Raw genomic sequence first — 24,441 nt, forward strand, 5'->3', positions numbered from 1 at the left:
GTGTCTCAATCACTCCTATTCTTCCCTTCAGCACGCGCCAGTTCCAGTTCCCTCTGCAGTCTCGCATTATGTTAAAAACCTGTTCCATTTTTGAGCCCCTCATCTTTCTGAAATCCTCCACCTGCAAATTTCACAAGTCATCACTTTCCTCTTCAGCACCCTCTTTATACCGCTTCCTGCATGTAGTTTCTTGCCTCTCCTTAATTTTACTATCCCTCCACACACACACACAACACTCCCACTCACCTGTAAGTACTGTGGTCAGATTTATCAACACGTCACACAATGCAGTGCAACCAGATACTTTGCTGCGCTGTCTGACAGGGAGAGGGCAGGAATGTGTTATATTCAGGCCCGGTTCTAGAGGGTGGGCCAGGTAGGCCAGGCCCACCCAAGGAAGATCCTGGCCCACCCAAGGCCAATCAGAAATGGAAAAGCAGGTCCACATACCTGGGCCGACTTTCCTGTTGGCGCACAACCCGAAAGGCTGCTACAGCTTGGCTGTGACCCTCATCAAGCCACAGAGCCATGCAAGTCAATCGTCATGGGCCGAATGACAATGGCCTGGCAGAGGAGGCACAGCCTGGCGCATCTCCTCCGACCCCAGGTATCAGGAGGTGACTGAGTCCTCGGGAGCTTATGATGCTTTTGAGCTGCACAATTAAGAAGCCTTAGGCGGGGTACTTTAGCTTTGGTCCCTCGCAGCAGGCCATAACGATGTGGATAGGGGTGGTTGATGACAGTGCCAGCTTTCTTGGTTTAAAAACTGTGTAGTGACATGCCAGATGTTAGATTGGAAGATTCAGTCCAATGAAATTCCATCCGTTTATGGAATGGAGTGAGTGCTGTGCACAGCGAAGAGTGATGGAACTTCAGAAATAAAACACTAAGGACTAAAATAATGTTACATATGACATAGAAATGACTAAAAGGAAAATTCGATTTTGACAAAGTAGCAGTGAAAAAATGAATCCACCCTCTATGTTGGGGCAAAAGGAGAGGTGAGAGCAGTGGAGCGATAAAGAGAGATACAGAGACTAAGAGAGATACAGAGACTGAAGGAAATAAGAGTGGAGAGTAGAGACAAACAGAGAGGAGAGAGGGATAAATAATTGAGGAGAGAAGAGAGGAAAAGAGGCCAGAGGGGAGGTAAATAATTATAGAAAAGCACATTGAGAGAGTGCGAGAAGGAGAAAGGAGAGAGGGAAACAGCCAAGGAAAAGATAAAGTGAGGACAGACTAAGTGGAGAGAAGGGTAGAACAAGGGATTGGTAGAAATAGGGAAGGGTAGAAGCAAAAGTAGAGAGAAGGGCAATGGAAAGAGAGAAAAAGAACAGTGAATGACAAAGTGAAGGCTGGTTGCTGAAGAGGATGTTAGATGTTTCCTGGTCAGTAATAATAAGGGAAAGATGGACACGACCTCATGCACACTTCTTAGTTCTGATGTTCCAGAGTAAACCCAAAGAAAGGTATAGCATGGTCAAAGAAATGACACCTATGTATTCTCCACTGTTCCTAAAAATTCCTCCGGAAAAAGGTGGATTAGCCCTTATGACTCAACAATCAAACGTTCTTGTGGTCTGCTCTCTACTAAAGGTAGAAGGCCCTCCAATTTCCTAAATAACCTTTGGGAGCTGCAGACCTGATAGCACCACAAGGACAGGAATCTATGTAATGTCTACAGAGAACGGTCTTCTGCAAATGTCAAGGTTTGATAAAGCAGGTAGCTACTGACGGCAGCAAGCAAGTAAATTGGACACAACGGAATATAACATTAGGTGTGGGACACAAACAAGTTCAAGGGCTAGAGGGAAATGAGGGTAACTGGCATGAGAAAACACAATTGAAGAAAGGGAGAATTTTTAAGAAAGAAAAAAGAACTGAAGTAAAACTCAAAGAGGCAATTCAAATTGAGAGAGTGAGGAATAAGGACATGGGAGGAAGAAAAAGAATGAAGGATAGAGTATATGCGGGAGTCAGAGGAGTGAGAAAGAGGGGGAGTTTATAGACTAAGAGAGAGGAAGGGAAATAGTGCAGGGGCGATGCAAATGGGGAAAATCAGAGAGAGAGAGACAGTAAAAAAGAGATGGAAAACAAGAAAGGCAAAATAATGGGAGGGAGGATGATATAGGCGGGGATTAAAATAGATAGAGGGGTTTGTAGAATGAGAGAGACAGAGGGAGGGAGACAGAATGAAAAGTTGGTATGATATATGGACAGACATACAGAAACATAGCAAATCTAATAGATGTGGTGGGTGAGAATATGAGAGTGATGATAAAATGAGAGAATAAAGAAAGGGAAGAGAGGGATAAACACTAGAAGGAGGACTGAAGGGCCGCTCATACGTGTGGGGGAGTGAAAGACAGAACATAGGCACAGGTAATATATAGAAAATGAAAAGAACAGCTGTAGTTGAAGTGATTTCCTCCACCATGTCAAGCAGAGTCAGATCATGTCTCTTCCCACAGTATAAACATCACCAAGTTGTGTTACACCCCCAAAGACATCACTCTCAGAGAGACGTCTGTGTGGCAATCAAAAGGGTCCATGAAAGACTTTGATGTGTACAGCCACTGAAGCCTGACGTTTAGCAGTGAGTTTTCTGACTTATCAAGGGTGGGCAAAGATATCAGAGGACCTCAGGACGTTGGAAAAGTGTCAGGGAATGCTCAGTATGAGCCTGGAGGTTGGTTGTAGCTGAGTTTGGGACTTGAGGAGGGTAGCTCCAGAACAAGGATTTTCAGGGCTTCAGGCAATTTATTATTTTTGTGTTGTTGTCCGCAGCCTTCCGACTTAGCATGCAACAAGGCCAATGATTGCAATATGGCACCCTCTTGTGCTGTCCCTGTAAGGCAGCTTCCTGCGTTCAGATTAAGGATCTGGAGGAGGGTGGACGGTAGATATTGAGGCCAAGCCATTCAACATTAGACTGCCAAATGGTCAAAAGAGACACTAAATGCTAATATCATCTCTTGGACGGTTGTTCTAAATCTTTAAGAAAAGACCATGGTTAAGGATCGTGTGTAGGAAGTTGAAAGTGCTGTCTTTCTGCTGGAGTTAACCTACCTGTGATTAGCACCAATCTTAATTTCACAATTATTGAGGCAAAGATTGCTTTTTCTCATCAATTTTTGTTGATTTTACCCATGAAACATAGAACAACTTAAAATAAAATATAACAGCGGCAACATAAAGTTGTGAGCTGTTTTATACAACCATAGGTGTTTAAATGCACGCCTTGGTCCAGTTAAACACATAGTAGGCGTAATACTGGTCACAGCATACTCACATATTAAAGAGTTTTAGTGGTAAGGAGCCAAAACCTTACAGCCAGGGCCAGTAAAAACACAGATGTTATTTCATTCGGTCCAAACCATAAAATTTTTCCAATGAGTCCAAAAGTTATCAAATTACTTAGGATAACCCCTGCCAGTGTAGACCACCTTTTCTGCAGCCATGCATCAATCCATGTTAGAACACTGATCCTCCACCATAGAAACATCTTTACTATCTCTGAATCTAGAGACGTCTCTCTGTGCCACCAGCAGTCCCACATTCCCTTGGAGCCAATGTGTCTCGTGGAGCCTGGCCTCCCTGGACCCCAATAACAGCCGTTTTGGAGTCAAATGTACTGATATAAAATTGTCCTAGTTAAACATCTCGTAGTTGCTGGCCAGAACATCTGCAACTTAGGGTACAAACTTATAATATGAATGAATGTGCCTCTTCAAATACATCCTCTCAAGCACAGGTTGTCTGCTACTTTTACCAAATAATTGCAGATTTGTTCCAGTATAATATAAACAGTGTATAATTGTGTACTGCACATATCTAAATCCAGGACAAATTGCTACTTTCCTTGTGTACACCAACTCCTCCTCCCAATCTAAGTCATCAATAGGGTTGATGCCAACCAGCCACTTACATCTCAGTCTATCCATTGTGTTTGAGGAGTTGTTGATTTGGGTCTTGTTTATCATTGAAATAACTTTTTACAGTAGATGTTCTTTAGTGCCCTTTCTTCTAAAGGCAAGCACTCTTGTATATCATCCTCAAGATGAACTTTGTCTTAAGGTGTGTGTGAAAATTACATGTTTTTGAGCATTTCATTGGGTGCCAATTCAAAATCAGCCAGTATCTAGCATAACACTTTCCCTCCCTCTCCACGCATCTCCAAGGGTCGGTCCCTACCTTCTCCCAGGCGCAAAACCCCTGCATAAGTCTGAGAAGAAGTAGGAGTTTGCTGACCCATGAGGAGCACTTTTAGTAAAGACTCCCTCCCATTTCAAATGTCATGTGGTTGGTTACATTCCAGACCTGTACCACTGCTCTGTTGGGACCAGGGAGACTGGATTGTATTTTGCCACCATAGAGCACCTGTGTCATCCCTGAGCACCCAACGCATAGTGGTCCACTCTTTGGGAGGGCTCTTGCTGCTGCATAAAGGCCTATTTATTTATTACTGCAGGATGAGATGCCCAGTAGCACATCTGCATGTCGGGTAGCCGCATACTCCCCATAATACACTGTACTGTGCTTTGATTATGGAAACTGATGAAGCCTGTTATCACACAGTAAGGTGTGGAGACTAGCATCCAATTTAGAGAAAACACACGGCGCCCAAAACAGTGTGTTTTGTAACACTTATTTGGGAGGGTAATAATTTTGTAGCTCTCAGCACAACTCCCCCCCATGACTGCGGAAATGGTTACATCTGTCTTGAATTGTGTGTGGACCTTTGATTGATAAATGTTCCTTGTTAAAGTATTCCCTGAAATTCAGGATTTATATTCCTAGTTACTTAAACCAGTGCAGATCTATATGGAAAAGGCAATCAGCGTGCCCTGCTGGAGTCCAGCCAGTCACAGGGATTAGCACTGATCTCATCAATCCCGCAAAACAAGACTATTTGCCAAATACCCCTAGAATATACTGTAGTCTCTTTTAAGGGGTGTCTTGGACTGCAATATAAAGGAGGACATCATATGCATCCAAGCATATATGCTTGTCTCGTGTGTCCATCCACCGGAGTACAGTGATAAGCGGGTCCTGTCATCTCCAAAATGTTAGAGACTCTATGGTTAGAGTGACACTTAATGGGGATAATGGGCATCCCTGTCTCATACAGCTGTTTAAGGCTCGAGGTTGGGACATCACCCTCTTTAATCATAGCCAGCAAGTGTGTGTGTGCAAGAGTTTTATTCACCAGAGAAAATGATAAAGAATTCCTGAACCCTAGAAATTGGATGAAAGAAGGCCAGGTTTAACTTTGTGAGGTTTTATGCTACAGGCTACTGCAAAGGAGCCTATTTATCAAGCTAGTGAATGCTAACAGGATCGAAAATGACTAATCTCTAGTCCTGAAATTGCTGTGGTTGTAACTGCTACCTGTGACTTAGAAGTGCTGTGTCTGTGGAGCGCTATCCCTTCTACACTAATTCAAATGGATTAAAAGTACAGCTGAACCTGGTGGTGAATAGAACATACCATGAATCTTCTTACCCTAAGCCTTGATGAAGCACATTGTAGTGCAACACATGTTGTCTCTCTCGTTTACTTACTATTTATGAAGGAATAAATATGCATTAAAGCTACTCTATTGGTACCCTGCTTTCGTTACACGTTTGTCACTCAATCGTCTTTTCTTCTCATCTCTAGATCTTACTCTATGCCAGATGAGCAGCAGTAAATAGATACATTTTGCATATGAACTGAAAGCCTTTCCATATCTAACATCATTTAATCTCTACTGAAGTGCTCAGCTGTGTCTCTTTGAATCGGGGTTTCCAGGAGAGCTCTAGCTCAAAGAAGCTGGGGTACACATTGAAAACCATGCTCTCCGAGTGGGTGTGCCCTTGATGTGGTATATGTCTCAGTTAAGAAGTGTGAAGAGTACGCCTGGTTCCAAGGCTGTAGTGGCCATTACCCTCATAGCCAAACGGGATATCGCTAGCTGTTGGGAAAGCAGCTCCCCTACGCTGGCACATTGGCAAAGGGGAATAGACGTCTGTGCATTGGCAGATAAAGCTGTGTACCTGGCACATGGGTCTCCGCACAGATATCACAGAATTTGGGGGCCATGGATCAAAACACAAGACTTAAATGGATAAAGCTGAATGAATGAATAGTGTAGTCTATTAGTCAGTTAAAACCATAACCATTACTAGAACCATACCTTATAAAATATTTACCTAAAAAGGTTAAAAAACGTATCCATCAGTAGCAAACCATTTAATTTCTTGATTGAAAAACAATTGCATTATTTGCTACCTGTCATAATAATAATCACAAATAAAAATAGCTGTATGCACAGTTTGGAATGGCTCTGAAAAGTCGTATGTACCACAACGCCTACCTGCAATCCAAAAGTAATTATCGACCATGGACTAACTTTTTCATTTCCTGCTTTAAAAGCATAAATAGAATTTACTATACAACACTTGTAAATTTGAGGATAGAGTACCAATGAGTAAAATTAAGATGCGGTTAAAGGGCCAGTGGGCAGGCTGGGAAGGCGAACAACGATAACTGTGTGTTAAGCCGATGTTTACATTGCTTGACGGGATTTGGAGCAGTTCATGACAATTTCCCTAGCAGCCCGTCCCTACATGTCAATTTACCCATTCGTGCAAATGATACAACTGATTGTCAATTTGCAGATAAGGTGCGAATGTGCAAGATTATAATGCAGTTAAAATGCAAGTATGCAGATTGGGAAGGCGTACCGAGGATAACTGTGTGTTATGCAAATGATTATATAGCTTGCCAGGATAGCAGTCCGTCCCAAACATGTCGATGTACCAAGTGATAGCTTATCAGATCACTTTACCCCCTCCCTCCCCCACTCCTCCCATGACCAAACCTATACCCAGCTCCTCCCATGACCAAACCCATACTCCACTCATGGTTTTAGACATGTCCAGGACCTGATGTTCAGCATTGTATGTCTTGGGTCCAACGACTCCATCAGTGCAGTCCTACAGGACCTGATTCCCAAGCCATTAACCTCGCATCTTAATGGACAAAGCTGATGAGCATGTACATAATGAGCAACAAGTGTACATTTGTGGCTGCGAGTGGGGAGTGGGTGGGGGGGGGGTTACTATTGCAAACTTGGATTTGTGGCCTGTATGTTAAAATAATCAAACGTCTCTGATTGTGCTATATGAGGCCTGTGATATGCTTGTATTGTTTCTCTAAAAAAGTAATAAAAACAAGTTATATAAAAAAAGAAGTCTGAAGAGCTGCAATCTGCTCATCTCCCTACACCTCCTGTAACTCAGTGACTTACTATATAATCCTGAGTGAATGTACACTTTGGATCAGCTGTGCTGCAGAACCTTTTAGCCTTTGATTCGTGTGTTTCTTATTGGCTTCCAAGTAAGAAAATGTACTCCTGTAGCAGAGGAGTATCGATTATCATTTAAATGACAATAGTCCTTGATCTGTAGTGCCACCAATAGATCCGGATAGCAGGCCGACACCTGGCAGTGCTCTAAAGAAGACTGATCCATATTCTTCTGAGACGGAAACAGGGAAACATTAGAACCCAGCGTTGGCTATTTCATGTGATATTACATCATTGGAGCCATTGCTAGAAAATGCATATGAATGTTTGATACTTTCTGTTTATTGCCCTTCTCACAGGGTGTTGGGTACTGCCTCTGGCACAGCGAATGTTAAATAGGTGAGGATTATTGGGGTGTATTAATTACGAGGAGAACCTCAGTCGTTTACTTGAATGTGTACATTAAAACAAGCAGATAATGTTTTGTGTCAGGGTGCCTTTACATTTCTTCTGCAAGCATTCATTTTTCAAGCACTGTGTGCTGTATGGCCCACTATAGCCACATAAAGCCACTGGGCCCGATTCACAAAGGTAAAGTGAGACGAAAGTCTAACTTTACGACTTTGTGTATTCACAAAGGACATTTACCAGCAGTAAATGCTCGTTGTGATTACAGAAAGTAGTAAAGTTAGACTTTCGTCTCACTTTGCCTTTGTGAATTGGGCTTTAGGGCAGGAGGACGCAATTATTCTCCAATATTTTGAGAAAATGGTGTAATGGTCTTGCAAATTAAAGGTATCGGTCTACCTTTATCTATCCAGCAACCATATGTATTTCCTATATTTAGACTTTCATGTTGAACATTTATTTGTTGGTGTTTGTCTACTTACATCATGCAGATGGATCGAGTGTTAGAGGGATCTAGGTTTACGCATTCTCAAATTATTTTAGAGTTATTTACTTTTTCTATGTACATATGACCACGGACATAAGTGTAAAGAAGCATTATGCACTTTCCTCAGGTTATTTGTACACTTCAACTTACACTGTAAAATGGAGCCAAACTGCATAGATTTCATTTTGTGTCTGACAATTGGAGTCCTTGGCAAGTGCAAACCAACATCTTATTTTGGTTCTATGACTGTGGATGCAAAAGTCCTCAAACACTGGTGCTACAAATGAATAGGAATATAGATGGTAACCGTGTACCCTGGTGGGCACCTGGGAACATGACATGCTAAAATATAAAGGTAAAATTATTCAACCACCATTTTCATAGTTGTCGACTCTATGCACAGAGATTTAGTTTAGAACACCTTTTATTAGTTCAGACGGACATTTAATTGACAGAGAAAAGAAAAGGAAGTGGAAGAAGATTGCATCACACAAAAGTAGTCCATTAGCACATCTTTGAAACTGTAATGGGCAATCTAAAGGATATTTCACATTGCATGGTAATTACATGGGTTTCCAAAAAGCAACAATAGTGTGTAAAATCGACTCAACAGACAATTAAAATAATCGCATAATTAATATATATTACTCAAAAATGACTTCATAAGTGACAGTAATTGATAGACAAATCACATTGAAGATGTACTTTTGATAAGCTCTACTCAGTGCTTATGCTGGTTCATTTGTGTTTCAGCTATTTAGACACAATTATAGGGTCTTTATCAGGACAGATATGACCTACACTCTTTGCACTTTTGTTGTATATCTGCTGTTCACAGTTTTCTATAGACATTTTGTCAGGATATACATTATTTTGAAAACATTATTCAGATTTGATAGATATTTGACCAGGAAGAAAATATTTAACTTGAAAATAGTATAGAGAAAAGAAAGCAGAAAATAAATGACTAGAATGAGGGCAGGGGGAAGAGGGATTATGAAGGGAAGGGAAAGTCAAGAATGAGGAGTAAAGGTGATACTCCAATGTACAATTGCATGTGGTTTGGGGACAGTGGTTGTCAAAGAGTGTTAAGAAATATTAATGACGTGGTTGGGTGTTCGTGGTATTCGCAGACCTACTAGTCACTTTAAATTACTCTAACAGACCAACAGTGGTTGATATGGATGCACTATAGTGGGAAGAGATGTGAAGGATTTAGGTAAGGTAATCTCTTTTTCCTCACCAAAAGGTGAGCAAGGAAAATCTTCCTTTTTGTTTAGTTACCCTCACACACCCTAGTGGTGTCATGCTTCATCATCGGGTCACCCCGACGCCTATAAGTCGGGGTGGGCTCAACCACAGTGTTGGGAGCTCTTGTTAGAAGTTTATGACCTGGGGGGGCTGAAAGATTAAAACACCTCAGACAGATCCCCGGTATCCCTTTATTTTTGGGTCTGTCTGGGTTACTAAAAAAGAATATTGGGTCTTATTGGAAGTCTTATGGTCCTAAGACCCTAGTGCCAACATGTTTCAGTCCAATAATGGTCGAAAAGGTCCAGGACTTTCTTCAGGGCAAAGTAGGCCTCCCTAGGAGACAGGACAAAGGGGGGTTCCCTATCCTGTGCGTAGTGCAAGGGCAGAGTAGCTGCTCCTTGTGTCAGTAATTGATTATTTATCAATCATGTGTCATCCTCCATCTGCAAAGAGAAGAACAAACAACAAAGAAACAAAACAACATACATTTGTACGATATAGTCATAGTATTTCTATAATGCTGTGTCTCAAAACGCGTGCTTTGGAAATAAACAAAAAACCACACGTGCCAAATTGTGTCTATGACATAGTGGTAATCAATTCTTTCCAAACATGTGCCACTCATATCCGTATCTTCACATAATATTTTTACTTGACAGATGATTAGTGTGGTGGCAATTTTACTCAAAAACTGGCAATTGATTCTTGTCAGCAAGTCTATATATTCCTGATAAAAACGCTCTATACCTCGCACTCACTCAACACTCACACCGTGCTTGTGAATAAAATAATGATAGTCTCTAGTCATGTACGATTATCATTATCCCTCCTTATAATGGTTTGTGCAGAAAAATTCAAAGAAAACTTCCTTACCAAAGTCTTGAAGGGTTTCTGTGTCTCAGGGGACCGAAATGCATCTAGGGGTAGCTCTATAGTCAAACCCTAATGTTATGACCCCAAGTAGGTAAGGGAAATGTAAGGAAACACCGTGAGAGATTTTCTGGATCGCGTATGTATTCTAAGGGTGGGCGTAGTTCGCGAAGTAGCACTTCGCGAAGCTACGCAAAGTGAAGTTCGCACTACGCGAGCTACGCGTAGCACTGCGCGAACTGCGTAGTAACATGTTCGCACTGTGCAAGATGTTGTTTTCAATGATTGCACAGTGCGGACAAGCAACCGGCACTGTGCAATCATTGAAAATGGCATCTTGCACAGTGCGAGCTGTAGTTTTCTGCTGCTCGAGTAGATTTTTACTCGAGCGGCAGCTTTCTCAACGCGAACTGGTAGTTTCTCATCGCGAGCGGTCGCGAGCATACGCGACCCCTCGCAATGAGAAACCTGACCTCCTCGCGTTGGGAATCTCGCCGGGAGGTTTATTTTCCATGCTCGCGATCGCGAACAAGGAAAAAGTCTCGCCAGGATGTCATTTTGCTTGTCTCGCGGTCGCCAACTTGACGTTGAGGACCGCGAGCAAGCAAAAAATGACCGCAGCACTACGCAACACTACGCTACGCGTGTTCGCACTGTGCTACGTGCAGTTCGCGTAGTGCGAAGTAGCGCGAACTTCGCAAACTACGCGAGCGTAGCGTAGTGCTTCGCCCAGGCCTAGTTATAAGCAGGCACCGTTGATTTTGGGGGCATACATAACATAACATTATAAATGGATGACTGTGAGTTACGGGGATGTTTTTCACCCCAGGGTTTAAAGTGACATTACAGGCAAGTTGGGCTTTACTCTCATTGTCTACTTGATGTAACTTAGGACCCATCTGTGAAAAACATCCCCATAACTCTGTTACCCTTCTATAATTCTATATTTCACTGAGCTGAGGGAGGCTATAATTAATGCAATCAAGTTTCAAATACTCATAGCAAACTGGCTCTTGAGGATGTTATGTTTTGCCCTGAAGTAGGTGTAGGTCTAACAAGAGCTCCCAACACTGTGGTTGAGCCCACCCCGACTTATAGGCGTCGGGGTGACCCGATGATGAAGCATGACACCACTAGGGTGTGTGAGGGTAACTAAACAAAAAGGAAGATTTTCCTTGCTCACCTTTTGGTGAGGAAAAAGAGATTACCTTACCTAAATCCTTCACATCTCTTTCCACTATAGTGCATCCATATCAACCACTGTTGGTCTGTTAGAGTAATTTAAAGTGACTAATTGATTATAAATAGGAGGAGTTACTCTAACTCTGAATCCTCTTTACCCTTCTAGGCATTGGAAAAAGTTTTTTCATTTAGCCCTTAATGTGAATATATGATTAGCGCAGCGCACAGCTGTAGGGTTTACTAACAAAAATCATCTGTAAGATAACTCACTATATCTCTCTGATATTCCTCATATGCCTTAACACTCATTTTACGCTCCAGACAACGCCACTTTTTAAAAAAAAAATCATAAAGATAGAATACATTATCTATCTGTATAAATATGGCAGAACAATTTGGAATTGGCTATTCAGATGATATAGCATCTGCCATTTTAGCGGGACCTTCACTATTATCGGACACGAACATCAGTCAGAACCTTTCCCAGGCCCAGAATTGGGATGAACTAAAAGAATTAAAGTGTAACCAAATGAAAATTTTGTTACATGGAGCGATTATGACAGAGTACCTCAGAGGCAATACAGCACCAACGGGATTACTTGTTACTAATGCACCTAGGATCTTTCTTGAAGATCCACAATTTAAGAAGGAATGGTCTCTCATCGCATGGAGATGGTCACGCGATTGGCTTATTTTAATTATTAATACAGCCAAGCGCCTAGCAGACGCTCTAATGATTAAAATCAAAATAAGCGAGGATTCATTGATGACTGAGATAAAACTATCCTTATACAAGAAGAAGCTTGAAGAAGTGAATAATGAGATAAGTGAACATAAAGATTATCTCATGCAAAGCAAAATCAATAAACTACAGAAAGACCTAAAAAAGTTTAGTCACGAAAAAGTCTATCCATACATTCGAGACGATTATAAAGGTCAGGAGAATTCGGACTCAGGTTCAGCACATAGTGAACAGACGATATCATCGGACTCTGAATATGACGACTGGTCTAGTGATGGATCAAATAATAGCTGGCGAGGCAGGGGTAGAAGACAACGAAGAGGCAATTACAATCAAAGATATGGACACCAGCAGATGTACCCATGGCCCGCCCCTTTTGGTCCAATCCCATTCCATGGCCCCGCCTAATTCCCTATGGGTCCATACTATCAGCCCGATTTTAACCAACGTTTTTTAGGACAGGGCGGCAGGAGAGGCAGACGTGGAAGAAGAGGGAACAAAAGAGTCCAATGGGAAGAAGACCGGAGCACCATGAATACAAGGAGCAATACCAGGGACCAACAACCAGGAACGAGCAATATGAGAGACTAGTGGTAAATTTGACAGACATCACCCTTACCACTGACGAAGAAACAGTCCTAGAAAAGGGCTTGGGGTTTGTACCCACATCACACTTGGATAAATTCCGTTTACGCTGTGAATTGGGAGATTTCTTCAGGAAGATCCGGTTAAAAACATTCTTTAGGGACAAAGAGGATCCACAAGAGGATAAGACCCACACAAATTTAAGGTGTAAATCTACTTTTTATCCTCCAACCAACATGATGCCCCCAGAGGTACTCGCCTTTGAAGAAGCAGTGACGAAGGAAGTGGAACTACTCCAAATCAGGAAGAATACATTCAACAACTTAAGCAAAAAAGAACGAGAGGCTTTGACCACTCTTCAATCCAGGACGGACATAATCATAAAACCGGCGGATAAGGGTGGAGCCACGGTCATCCAAAGTACTAGCGCCTACAGGACTGCTTGTATGAATTTACTAGCAGACACTAGGTACTATAAAAAGATCAATAGAGATCCCACACAACGGATTAAAACTACCATCTCTACACTGACAGCGAACGCATTAGATAAAGAGTGGATTACCAAAAAGGAACATGACTTTCTAAATCAGGAGGATCCAAGAATACCATTATTCTACACAATCCCGAAAATACACAAAGGGAAAACACCACCGCCAGGCAGACCAATTGTCTCTGGGATAGGGTCCCTTCTCGAACCTTTATCCAAATACACAGACTGGTTTCTACGTCCTCTTGTAACTAAGATCAAATCCTATGTTCAGGATACTAAGCACCTCTTCAATCTACTGGAAAAAATACAATATAACCCAGACGAGAACATCTTGGTCAGCCTTGACGTTGAGGCATTATATACAAACATACCTCAGGCTGAGAGTATTAGGGTAATTGAAGAAATTCTCAAACAAGAAGAATGGCCATGGGCGGCACCAATTGAATGGATCACCACCCTTATCCATTTGGCACTCACAGAAAACTTCTTCAAGTTTGAAAACCAGATATATCTCCAAACCCACGGCACTTCGATGGGCAGTACATTCGCCCCGAGCCTGGCCTCTCTATATGTGGAGTTTTTTGAAGATCAATACATATGGACACAGAACCCATTTTCCGCCAATATACGTTATTGGTATAGATATATTGATGATGTCCTTCTGATCTGGAAAGGAGATATGACCAGTCTCAATAATTTCAAGACATGGATCAATAGTTTGAATCCTCACCTCCATTTCACAATGACAATGAACAGAGAAAGAATATCATTTCTAGACGTAATCTTCACAGCTAGTGAAGGTACTCTTAAGAACTCTCTGTTCACAAAAGCTACAGACAAGAACAGCCTACTTAGAATTGATAGCGCACATCCACGCTCACTAAGGGAAAATCTACCTGTAGGTCAGTTTTTGAGGGTACGTAGAAACTGCTCTGATCTTGAAACATACAAAAAGGAAGCAGTTATCCTTACCAACAAACTTAAACAAAAGATGTACCCTGCTAGGATTGTAGATAGAGCAAACAAGAGAGCCCGTAACACACCAAGAGAGGCTCTTTTGGAAACACACGTAAAGAAACAGTCTGACCAATTGATATGTGTTACCACATATAATTCATCTTCTAATGATCTTAAGAAGATAATAAACAAGAAGTGGTCCATTTTGACATCTAACACAATATCATTTGAGAAACCAATGTTCTCATTTAAAAAGAACACAAGTCTGAGAGATGTACTAGTACATACTGATACATTTACACCAAAAACAACTAATCAACTAACCCTTTGGAGAACGCCCCAGGTCACTGGACACTATCCATGTGGCTCATGTGTAGCATGCCCTTTCACAGAACACACTAAAACAATAGAACTAGGATTACATTCACCATGGGAACAAAGATCACATACCAATTGTAATTCTGAATCAGTGATCTATATGATCAAGTGCCCATGTGACCTAATGTATATTGGGATGACGAGTCGTAAAGTAAAAGTGCGCATTAGCGAACATAGAAGCACAATACGACGTGCAATAACAGCGACTAAACTTACTGCACACTATAATGATAAAAAACATAAGGATACAGAGATCAAGTGGACCATTATAGAGAAAGTTAAAAATGTAAATAACCTACAACGCAAACTTCTGGAACGTGAACAATGATGGGTTCACCGATTAAAAACTCACGAAAGGGGCCTAAATGACTGTATACCTTGGAACCAATTAACCAGATGAAGGAAATGAATTTAATTACAATCAGGCCTTATACCTGTACGTTAAGATGTATCCCATTTGAGTGATGTTGAGACTATATATCCAACTTAGGAACCTTAACAAGGTGGTCATATAATTGTACATTCATTTCTAAAAAGCAGTACCAGAATATACCATCCTAGGCATCATACCTCTGATCCATGACGAAAGATATATGAATGTGATCATCGTATATCTTAGCGCACTGTGTCAGTCCCTATACGAGTTAAACCTCAGTGAACACTACGAACGGAATAGCTCCTGTCACATACCCCCAATGGCCATTCTAAGGGGACTAGAGATACCTCATAATAGTAAGACCTTTTTTTTAGAACTAATCAAGAAGGGTATATTCCGAAACAGTCATCTTCCGATAAGATATATAATCAGTGACACTCATGCACAATAGGCTTTGTACAAGTTGTTCTTTCTAGTGGGATACTACAATTCCCATAATCCTCTGAACTTAACGTTCGGCAGTATATTATACTCGGTACATCAACTGGCGCCCACCAATCAACAAGAGCCATTTGATATCAATATATACAAGTGGCGATTTCCTTAAAACATTACAAACTTATGTATAGTTTTGTTTAATCAAACGTGTTTTCTATTTGTAAAAAAAATTTTTACGCTGTCAGAGAGCATAGAAACATACCTTGAATTCCATAACTTACCATTCAAATACAACAAACTGAATTAGACGCGTAAGAATTGCGCTTTAGAATGACTGAGTGCCCTTATGTATACAGATGAAAGACAGTGACAATATGTCCGCATATAGACATCTAGCTTTCTGTTGGATTTTACCGACATAGTTAAATACTATAAGTCCCATGATCCTCTACACGTAATGTGTGCCATTACGTCATAGTGACCGCGCCAACTAGCGCCTACCAATCAGTGTCACAGAGAATACGGAAGTACAAAAACCCGGCACCTTCGCAATACCAACGCGAAAGCCGGGAACCGAAGCCAAGTAGGTGTGCCGGCGGGGAAGGACTCTTGACGAAGTAAGTTACGGATAGATGTATGGAGATCTATTTCTATCGCTTTCAGTCGTGTTTCCCCATAGGGGAACACGTGGGAATACAATAACTGCTAGGCCAAGGCAAAGGAGTGAAGTGGGACCCATACATAGTATAGCCTCTCCTCCCTGTCCCAAATTTGAAATAAAATAACTGATCTGCAATCATTAACCAAACTCTACTACCTTCCCTACCTTCTTTCAACCTCCTTTCTGCTTTCAGTCAAACCAGGCAAGCCACACTGCAGAGAGACCTGTCTACATAGACTGGAAGGCCTTTATGGCACAGCAACTGTGGGTAACGGGTTTTGTTATCAACTGTATCCAAGTCATAGCAGTGAATTATCAGATTTAGAATCTGGTGTAAACAATAACGGGTTCCTATGGAAGCCATAAATAAAATATAAATTCACAGATGGGAAATAATGAATAATGGGGATGTTTTCACAGGTTCTGGTTGACCTTAAATAGGCAACAAAAGCAAAGTTGTCTATGATGTCATGCAGAACCCAGTGATGAAAAACATATTCATTGTTTACCCATATATTTTATGCTATGTATAGCCCCCAACATTATCTGACCCTGCTTTAAGTTGCTACGCAGGTGCAAAGGAGTAAAGGGAAGCCATACATATTATGGCTTTTCGTCCCTGGCCCGAATGTTAAAAACACTCTCTAGTTTCCAGTCACCCAACACACCACCTTCAGTGCCTTTCAACCCTCTCTCTAACCTGTGCCCACTTCCCTCCCACAGAGCAGAGAGGCAGTGCTGCTCTGACAGGTTCTCAGAGAGGCCTGTCAAAGCAGTCTGGAATTAATTCATGACATTGAAGCGGGGCTAACAACATTCGTTACCCACTTTTGCTACTTCATATCAGTGAATAACCAGATTTAGAATGTAGTGTTAACTCTAGTGGCTGTTTGTGAGAGCCATGCATTACAGAAAGAATCACCAGTGGTGACTAACCAATTCTGAGAGGTTTGCTAGCATTATTGGCTGTTTGCTGCCTCAGGTCAAGGCCTAGGAACAAGGACGCATTTTAGAAAGCCCTGAAAGTTGGTAGCACTGTTTCTGATAGTCTGACATGTTCGAAATAAAACGTCAGATGCTTGGCCTGGCATGCTCTTGTCCTCAAGGAACCATGAGGAAATGTGTAACTAAAGATAAGAGTCAAACAGCATTTCATATAGCAATCAATAAAAATAAACCTTGACTCAAAGAGGCTCGAGATCAGTAATTTAGAAACCGTGAAGGTTTATTAAAATATCAAAGTGCAGTAGAGAAGGTAAAAATATAGGAACGTTAAATGAAATGAATATTTTAATCATAAGCATAAGGCTCATAAATCATTTAAAATAGATGCAGCATGGCAAAATCTGAAAAATAGTTTAAGTCCAGAATATACAGCAAATCAATAAAAAAAATTGGACAGCTTCTCTAGGGCACAGGAAAGAGACCAAACGATCATCGGGCTGAGCCCGAAAACACATCCGTTCTATAACAAAATGTACTATAGAAAGCAATGGAAATTGCACAATCAACATAGGGTGAGCAAATGTATCACCACACCTTCAAATCATAATACATCATTACAAAATATTATGTAATACCACCATCCTAGCTCTATTCCCCTAAATCAATCTTGAGGAATCTCCTCTGACCTAGTGTTGTCAGACATGTGAGCACAAATCTGGTTTCATGAACAATAGAAGCCTTTTGAATGAATACACCTACAGTATACAGAGCAGGAAGACTTCCCCCCAGGCTCTTCAGGAACAGCATGTCTACGCAAAGCAACAGTGCACATTTTACTGCATGTAGTGGCGATGAGAAGTGAAAACATTGTTCATTCGAAGTCGAAGATGGAGTCAAGACCTAGTTGATGCCTTGTTCGGCCTATGCCAGGAAAACACCAGTTCTGTACATCACAGTATTTACGTTTCAATTGCAAAATGTTCATGTTACAAAGCAAATATTATTTCAACTAAAACATTACACCAGCAAATGTAAATAGTAGACTTTTTCTGCCGAAGGAATTTTGTAGTGTCGCTCAATCGCTTATTCCTGAAATTAGCATAATAGTTGACAAAACTGAGTCTAAACTAATTAGGAGAACATCCATCAAAGATATTTGGATGCCATCTGTTAAAATGATGGTGGAATATTTTTTCTTAGGGAAACCCTCTGTCTGTTACCTTTGTACTGCATGCTAGGGTGTTGGCCATTCCTCCTTTCTTTTCTGTTACCTGGCTCATTCTACTTTTCTGACTAATGCTCAGAGTGTCATCAAGGCCTACCCTTCATCTGAAGCATCTTGTTTCTCAATTGTATCCATCGCCATCAGGTGAATATTATGCTTGATCAAATTGTTCAAATGCCCTTTTACTTTGGCTTATGAATTGTGTACTAAGATTCACATTTGGCCCAGTCATTTACTACTTTTTTTTGTTTTACTAAGGCCATTTTTGAACAACAATGATGTTATGTTTATTACTTCTTCTTTCATGTCATTGAATCCACTTTTGTGGAAACTTTATTCAGAGGTCCATTGAAGGTCACATGGTATTTGTTTTTACCCTTAAGTTGTAGAACTGTATGTCTGAAGTACTTTTTAAACACAGATAATAAAATGTTGTTCTTGGATCCTTAAAAATGTCATGAAAAAGGCCAGGTAGGTTTGGAGGTTACAGCAGAGTGGGAGATTAATGAAACTTGGAATAAGACTGTGTTACTGTATGTTTATCTGGAATTTATGTCATATACATTCTACGGGTTTAGGGCCTGTAAAGCAAATGCATTCCTTTTAATATATATATTATACAAACAACTTGAAAACAAATACAAGCTTTTTTCCAACAAAACAGACTGCATAGTACAAACCTTTTAATAACTAATAATAAAAAGTAATGTAATCAAGTGATCTACATATTGGAAATAAAGTGGGAAAAATATTTAAAAGCATGTAGGGGTTACTTGGCTAGCTTTACCCCTACAAGAAACTGCACTGGAAAATTGCCCATGAAAGGGCTGTCAGTATACTATTTTACATTGCAGTGTCAAATCCTGCTCGAAAAGCCAGCTGAGCCACATGTAGCACTTGTTTACCCTTGACATGCAGAAAGCCTGAAACTGAAACAAAAATTCCAAAACCACTCCTTGCCTGCCCTTTGAGCCACAGTGTACCCATTCACATGATAGTGTCATATCTAGCAGAAGAGCTGAGTATCTACAGTGGTAAGGGTGATAAATAGAATGGACAGCTGTGGTTAACATGTACTACTCCTCATAAGAAGATGGTACTCCATGGAGTAAATGTATTTGTACTTATATAGCGCACTTCTACCCAGGGGTCTCGTAGCACTGTATTCATACCGCTGTGGAACCCTTCCTGGTTTTCCTGTGAGATGTCCCCCAAGGTGAAGCCAGGCGTCCTAGCGCTGTGGGGGCCGTTGTGGAGATTAAGCAAGCTATTGTCCAGAGTTGCACAGTTGGACCCATGATTAGAATAGGCACCGAGGCAAGAATTATCAGGTCCAGGGAAATTGAATCCAAGAGCCGCCGAGGCGGGAATTGAACCCTGGTCCCGCATCAGGGTCTGCCGCTCTAACCATTGAGCCACACTTCTCCACGAGTGTAGTCTTTCATTCCATTGTGGTGACTACAGCTCTCTTTTTAACAGTCATGCAGTAACCTTTGATGAAGGTGCATGAAGATATCACATGGAGGTTGGAACAGGTGCTGGCGGGTGAAAGCAAGTATGCATTGGAGAAATGTGAGGAAGATGGAGGTAGTGTCATCGGTGCATTGGCCTCTTCTTGTTGAGATGGAGTACACCATTTCCACATCCACATAGAGACATTGCACTTGGGGTGGGGGGAGGAGGATCCGTTCTGGAGAGTAGCCATGGAGTGGTAACCCACCACAATCTAGCAAGAGGGCAAGTCCTGGGGGGTCAGGCTCTGTTTCACCTGTAGCAAATTGGAAAACTTTGAATTCCAGAAATCAATTTTGTTATATGTTTGATCGATGTCAAGGTGCCAGCTACCAGTTATTTGACAGGCAATATGTTTGTGTTTCTCCTTCTTAACAGATGATTCAGCTCCCGAGAGTGTTAATGGCCATGAGTCCATTGGACAACCCAACTCCACTACTCCAGGGGAAACACAGGAGGAGACGACCGAGCCCACAACTAACGGTCAGGCAAAGTTGGAGCCAGACGAGCAGCCTCTGAACTTGAGTGACATTCCTGTCTCTTCTCAGCCAAACTCTGAATGCAGAATAGAAGAACAGAGCCTTAACGAGAAGAGCACGTACAATAGCCTACTGATGCCTGACATCAAGATGGAGACAGAAACACAGGAAAACGGAAATAAGGTAAGGAGGCTCACTCTCTGTGAAAGAAAGGCAAGTAGTGTGAAATATGAAAAGGCTAGGCAGACAGAGACATCCATATGCATGTACATACCCACAGCATCTGCATTGTGACCCTGGCTACGTAGACTCAAGCCGCAGCACGTTGAGATGTTTTTATTTATTGTTGTCCAATGGAAATTCATAAGGTATTTTTAAGGGGGCTATTTGTTGTTTATTCCAAATTATGGGGTCCAGTGGATTAGATTGGAAGTGTCACCTACTGTGAGCCTCCATGGATTCCCAGCCTGTCACTTCTTTCAGCTCCATCATGCCTTAACTTACTAATAAAAAATTAAGCTAACTTTTTCACAAAACATTACGGGGCAGATTTACAAGGCCCTTGCAACACTTTTGCACTACCGTTGCATCACTTTTTGTGACGAAGCGGCAGCTTAAACAATGTGCCACATTGTAGCGCATTTACAACATGACGCATCTAGGGAGATGCATCACGTTGTAAAGCCCTGTGTCAAATTATATCTGCGTCAGGTGTAATATATGTAGGGTGGGCGTTCCCACGCAAAAAGCCATGTAGAACTGACGCAGTGAAATTTACAACATTTCATTGCGTCACTCTATGCCTCACTGTGTCAAAATCTCTACGTCTGCTCAGACCAGGCGTAAGGAGTGACGCAAGGCTTTTTAAATGGAACTCACCTATCTGCTGTGGTGCATTGCTGGAGTTGCGTCACTTTCATGAACAACTCCAGCAATGTGTCACTTTTGGGTCAACAGATGTGTCAGAATTTCTGACGCATCTATCAATCCTTGCGCCATGATGCGCCGTATTATAAATACGGCGCATCCATGGTGGCGCAAACGTTTCGTATGGAGGCGCAGGGATATCAGTTTCTTGTAAATCTGCCCCTAAGTAGCCAAGGTCTGATATTGTTATTGCAAATTCATCTATTTACTTACTTACCTAGAAACTTGTAAACCTTTGATTTGAATTACAAATAAAATAACCATAATGTTTTAGTGAAGAATTCTATTCAGCTCCTAAACTGGGTTCAATCCTTATATATATTGCCAATTTCAGTTTGAGATCGAGGAGATGACAAAACACCAACTCGGCCAGAAATGACTCCCTGAGTTCCCAGCAGTCCAGGTGGCAGCATATATCTAAAATCCAGCCGTTCCTAAAGTTATTCTGAATGGGGTCTTTTTTTACTGAGTGTAGAGCAAGAAGATGCTGCACTGTCACTTCTGTTTTAACTATGCTATCAATAACACAAACAGAATAAAAGTCTATTTCCTAGATTCCCCATGCTCCGCCTCCACAGAAAGCTACATCACTGTATTTCCAGCATCCATCTCTACAGGAAATGACATAACGTGTTTCTACCAAAACCATATATATTTTTTAAAAGCCAGTGAAGCGGACTTCATTCTAGCTTCCATCTGCACAGAAAGTAACATAACTGCATTTCCCAGCATCTCGCTCTAAAGGAAGTGATGTCAATGAATTTAGCATCATTTCTCACTAAAGGAAATGTACCAAGAGACCAGTGGTATTTGCATGCTATATAAGTGTTATTAACATAACATAACACTGCTGAAAGAATTGCCACTTTGCTGTGACTAACTGTTCTTAGGAGCTGCTTCTCTGCTTGGCTGAGAAGTCCTGCTGTCCGCTGATCTCTGCCCTTCTAAGGACAAGGATTGGACCCTCTCACTTGAACCCAGAGTGGCCCCAAGGGCTTGCTAGCTTTCCTCCTGTTTTTGGAAGTCTCAGGGACACAAAATACTTCATGCAATCCTGCTGTGTTGCTGGACTCTGCCATCTGTGAGTCCTACCCTTGCCTGAGGTGTCCCCTCTAGTCCTGGGCCTAAGAAGTGGGTTCTGCAGCTGATTTCTGCAAAAACTTACGCATTGCCTCCACTGGGTGCAAATTTCCACCACATCGCCATTCGACATTGAGACTGCTCAATGACGAAGAATCACAGCCTGTGCGGCTCAATTACGATGCTCTGTGCGGCTTGACGACGTCGCATTGCCTTAATTTCAACGGAGACTGATGATGATGCAGTGACCCGACTGCGTGGAAAAGATCGATGCATCGCACCCTCAACATGAACGCTTTGCTCCATACAAGGTACTTTTTCAGCAGACCCTGGATGGGTTCTGTAGCTGGCCTGCCCTCCTTCGCTGTCAGCCTGAACTTTGAATGGGCACTGGTCCCTCGCGACCTCAAGTAACCTTTTGACCGCTAGTGACTTCTAAGCACTGTTTTCACATTTGATCTTTAAAACTTCTTATCTCGACTTATACTTATTGGATTTTTGTAATCTTGGTTTACTCAGATAAATATTTTCTATTTTATTAACCCTGTGTGGAATCTTTTTGGGGTGTAATTTAAGTGTTACACAAATTCTTTATACATTGCCTCTTACATGCATCCTGACTGGTCTGTGCCAAGCTAACACGGGGTGAGCACAGGTTAATTTAGGGTGTGTATCTGACCTACCCTGACTAGGGTGGTGGTCTCTACTTGGACAGGGTGCAAACCTCTGCCAATTAGAGACCCCATTTATAACATTGGTGATCAGTGGTTAGGATAGAGCTTGTGTTTGTGTAATACCTTATAGTAATTTAGTGTTCACTACAACTATATACTTAGACCAATTCAAACCTTGTTCTCCTGGCTGGCAAATGTTTTGTCTGCCTGTACTAATTGCCATTTTTTAATTTTCAATTCTCCCTGATTTGGCTTTTGATTTTTTCTGCTAAAATATGTCTCAATCTGGAGAGGCAGCACCTGCACCTGAAGTTGTAGAATTTGATCTGGCCCAGTTGGAGTCTTATACTGTGTATCAGATAAAGGTCTTTTGCAAGAAATCTCATGTCTCACTGAGGGGGTTCACCAGGACGGTGCACCTGCAGAAAGCCCTAAGGGCCTGGGCAGAGTCCCTAGGTGCAGTGGGTGATGACCTGGACAAGGAGTGGGAAATTTCTGACAAGGGTGAGGAGCTGACTCTAGATGCCAATGTGGGTTTGGGTCTGCCTGTTGAAATGGCCAACAACTTGCCAGCTGTAGTAGTTTTTCCCAGAGCAGGGAGCAGTGTCTCATCAAGGAATTTGTCCCCAGAGAAGCTTGAGGACAGGAAACAGGAGAGGAAATTGAAATTTGAGCTTTCCAAATTAGAAAAGGACTAAGCCATTGAGGAGAAAAGGCTGGTGATGGAGGAGAGGAGGATGGCCCATGAGCACAGCCTAAGAGAGCTGGACATAAGAGTCCTACAAGTGGGGTCCAGCAACAGCTATAATTGAGGCAGCATACCTGCAGTGTCCTCACAGTAGCCCAGGTTTCATATTCCCAAAGATATGGTGCCTAGTTACAATGTGGGGGATGACATATATAAATGAATGGCAGCCTATGAAGTGGCTTTAAAAGAAAGTGCACAGGGTCCCAGAGAAGTTCTTGGGGGGGTGGGGTTAGTTTTGGTGGTACGTGCCCACTGTGGGGAGGGATACACGCCTTACATTAGAGGTGGGGGGGCTAGACCAACTACACGGCCAGGAAGGCCATTTTAGTCAAGAAATTTGGTTTGACACCTGAGAGGTACAGACTTCGGTTCAGGGCCAGTCACAAACTCTCTACACAGACATGGGTGGATTTCCTTGACTACGCTGATAAGGCACAGAAGGGCTGAGTGAGAGGCAGCAAGGTTGATGATTCTGAAGGGTTGTACAACCTATTTTTGAAGGAGCACATTGTTGACAATTGTTTCCCAGAGCTGCGTCAACATCTGGGGGATAGCATGATGACCGACTCTAGGAAGCATGTTGAGGAAGCGGTCATTTGGGTCAGCACCAGTGTCCAGGAAGGTACCTGGGGGTACTCCCAAAAGGGTGGTCAAAGTTCCCAAGAGAAGAAAGAGGGGGGAGATAAAAATAAGGAGTCTAAAGGCCCCCAAAATGTCTCACAGGGAAAGGGT

The 24,441-nt window shown here is 41.9% G+C and overlaps 1 protein-coding gene across 2 annotated transcripts in view; it reads left to right on the top strand.

Moving 5' to 3' along the window:
- Positions 1–24,441, top strand: part of NOL4 (nucleolar protein 4) — a 666,365-nt gene that overhangs the window by 427,472 nt on the left and 214,452 nt on the right. For both annotated transcript variants that reach the window (XM_085605684.1, XM_085605683.1), the window contains exon 7: positions 20,180–20,463. In XM_085605684.1, the coding sequence (XP_085461810.1) occupies positions 20,180–20,463 (284 nt within the window). The remainder of the gene's footprint in view (positions 1–20,179; positions 20,464–24,441) is intronic.

Source organism: Triturus cristatus, chromosome 5_1, assembly GCF_964204655.1.
Source record: "Triturus cristatus chromosome 5_1, aTriCri1.1, whole genome shotgun sequence".
Taxonomy (NCBI): domain Eukaryota; kingdom Metazoa; phylum Chordata; class Amphibia; order Caudata; family Salamandridae; genus Triturus; species Triturus cristatus.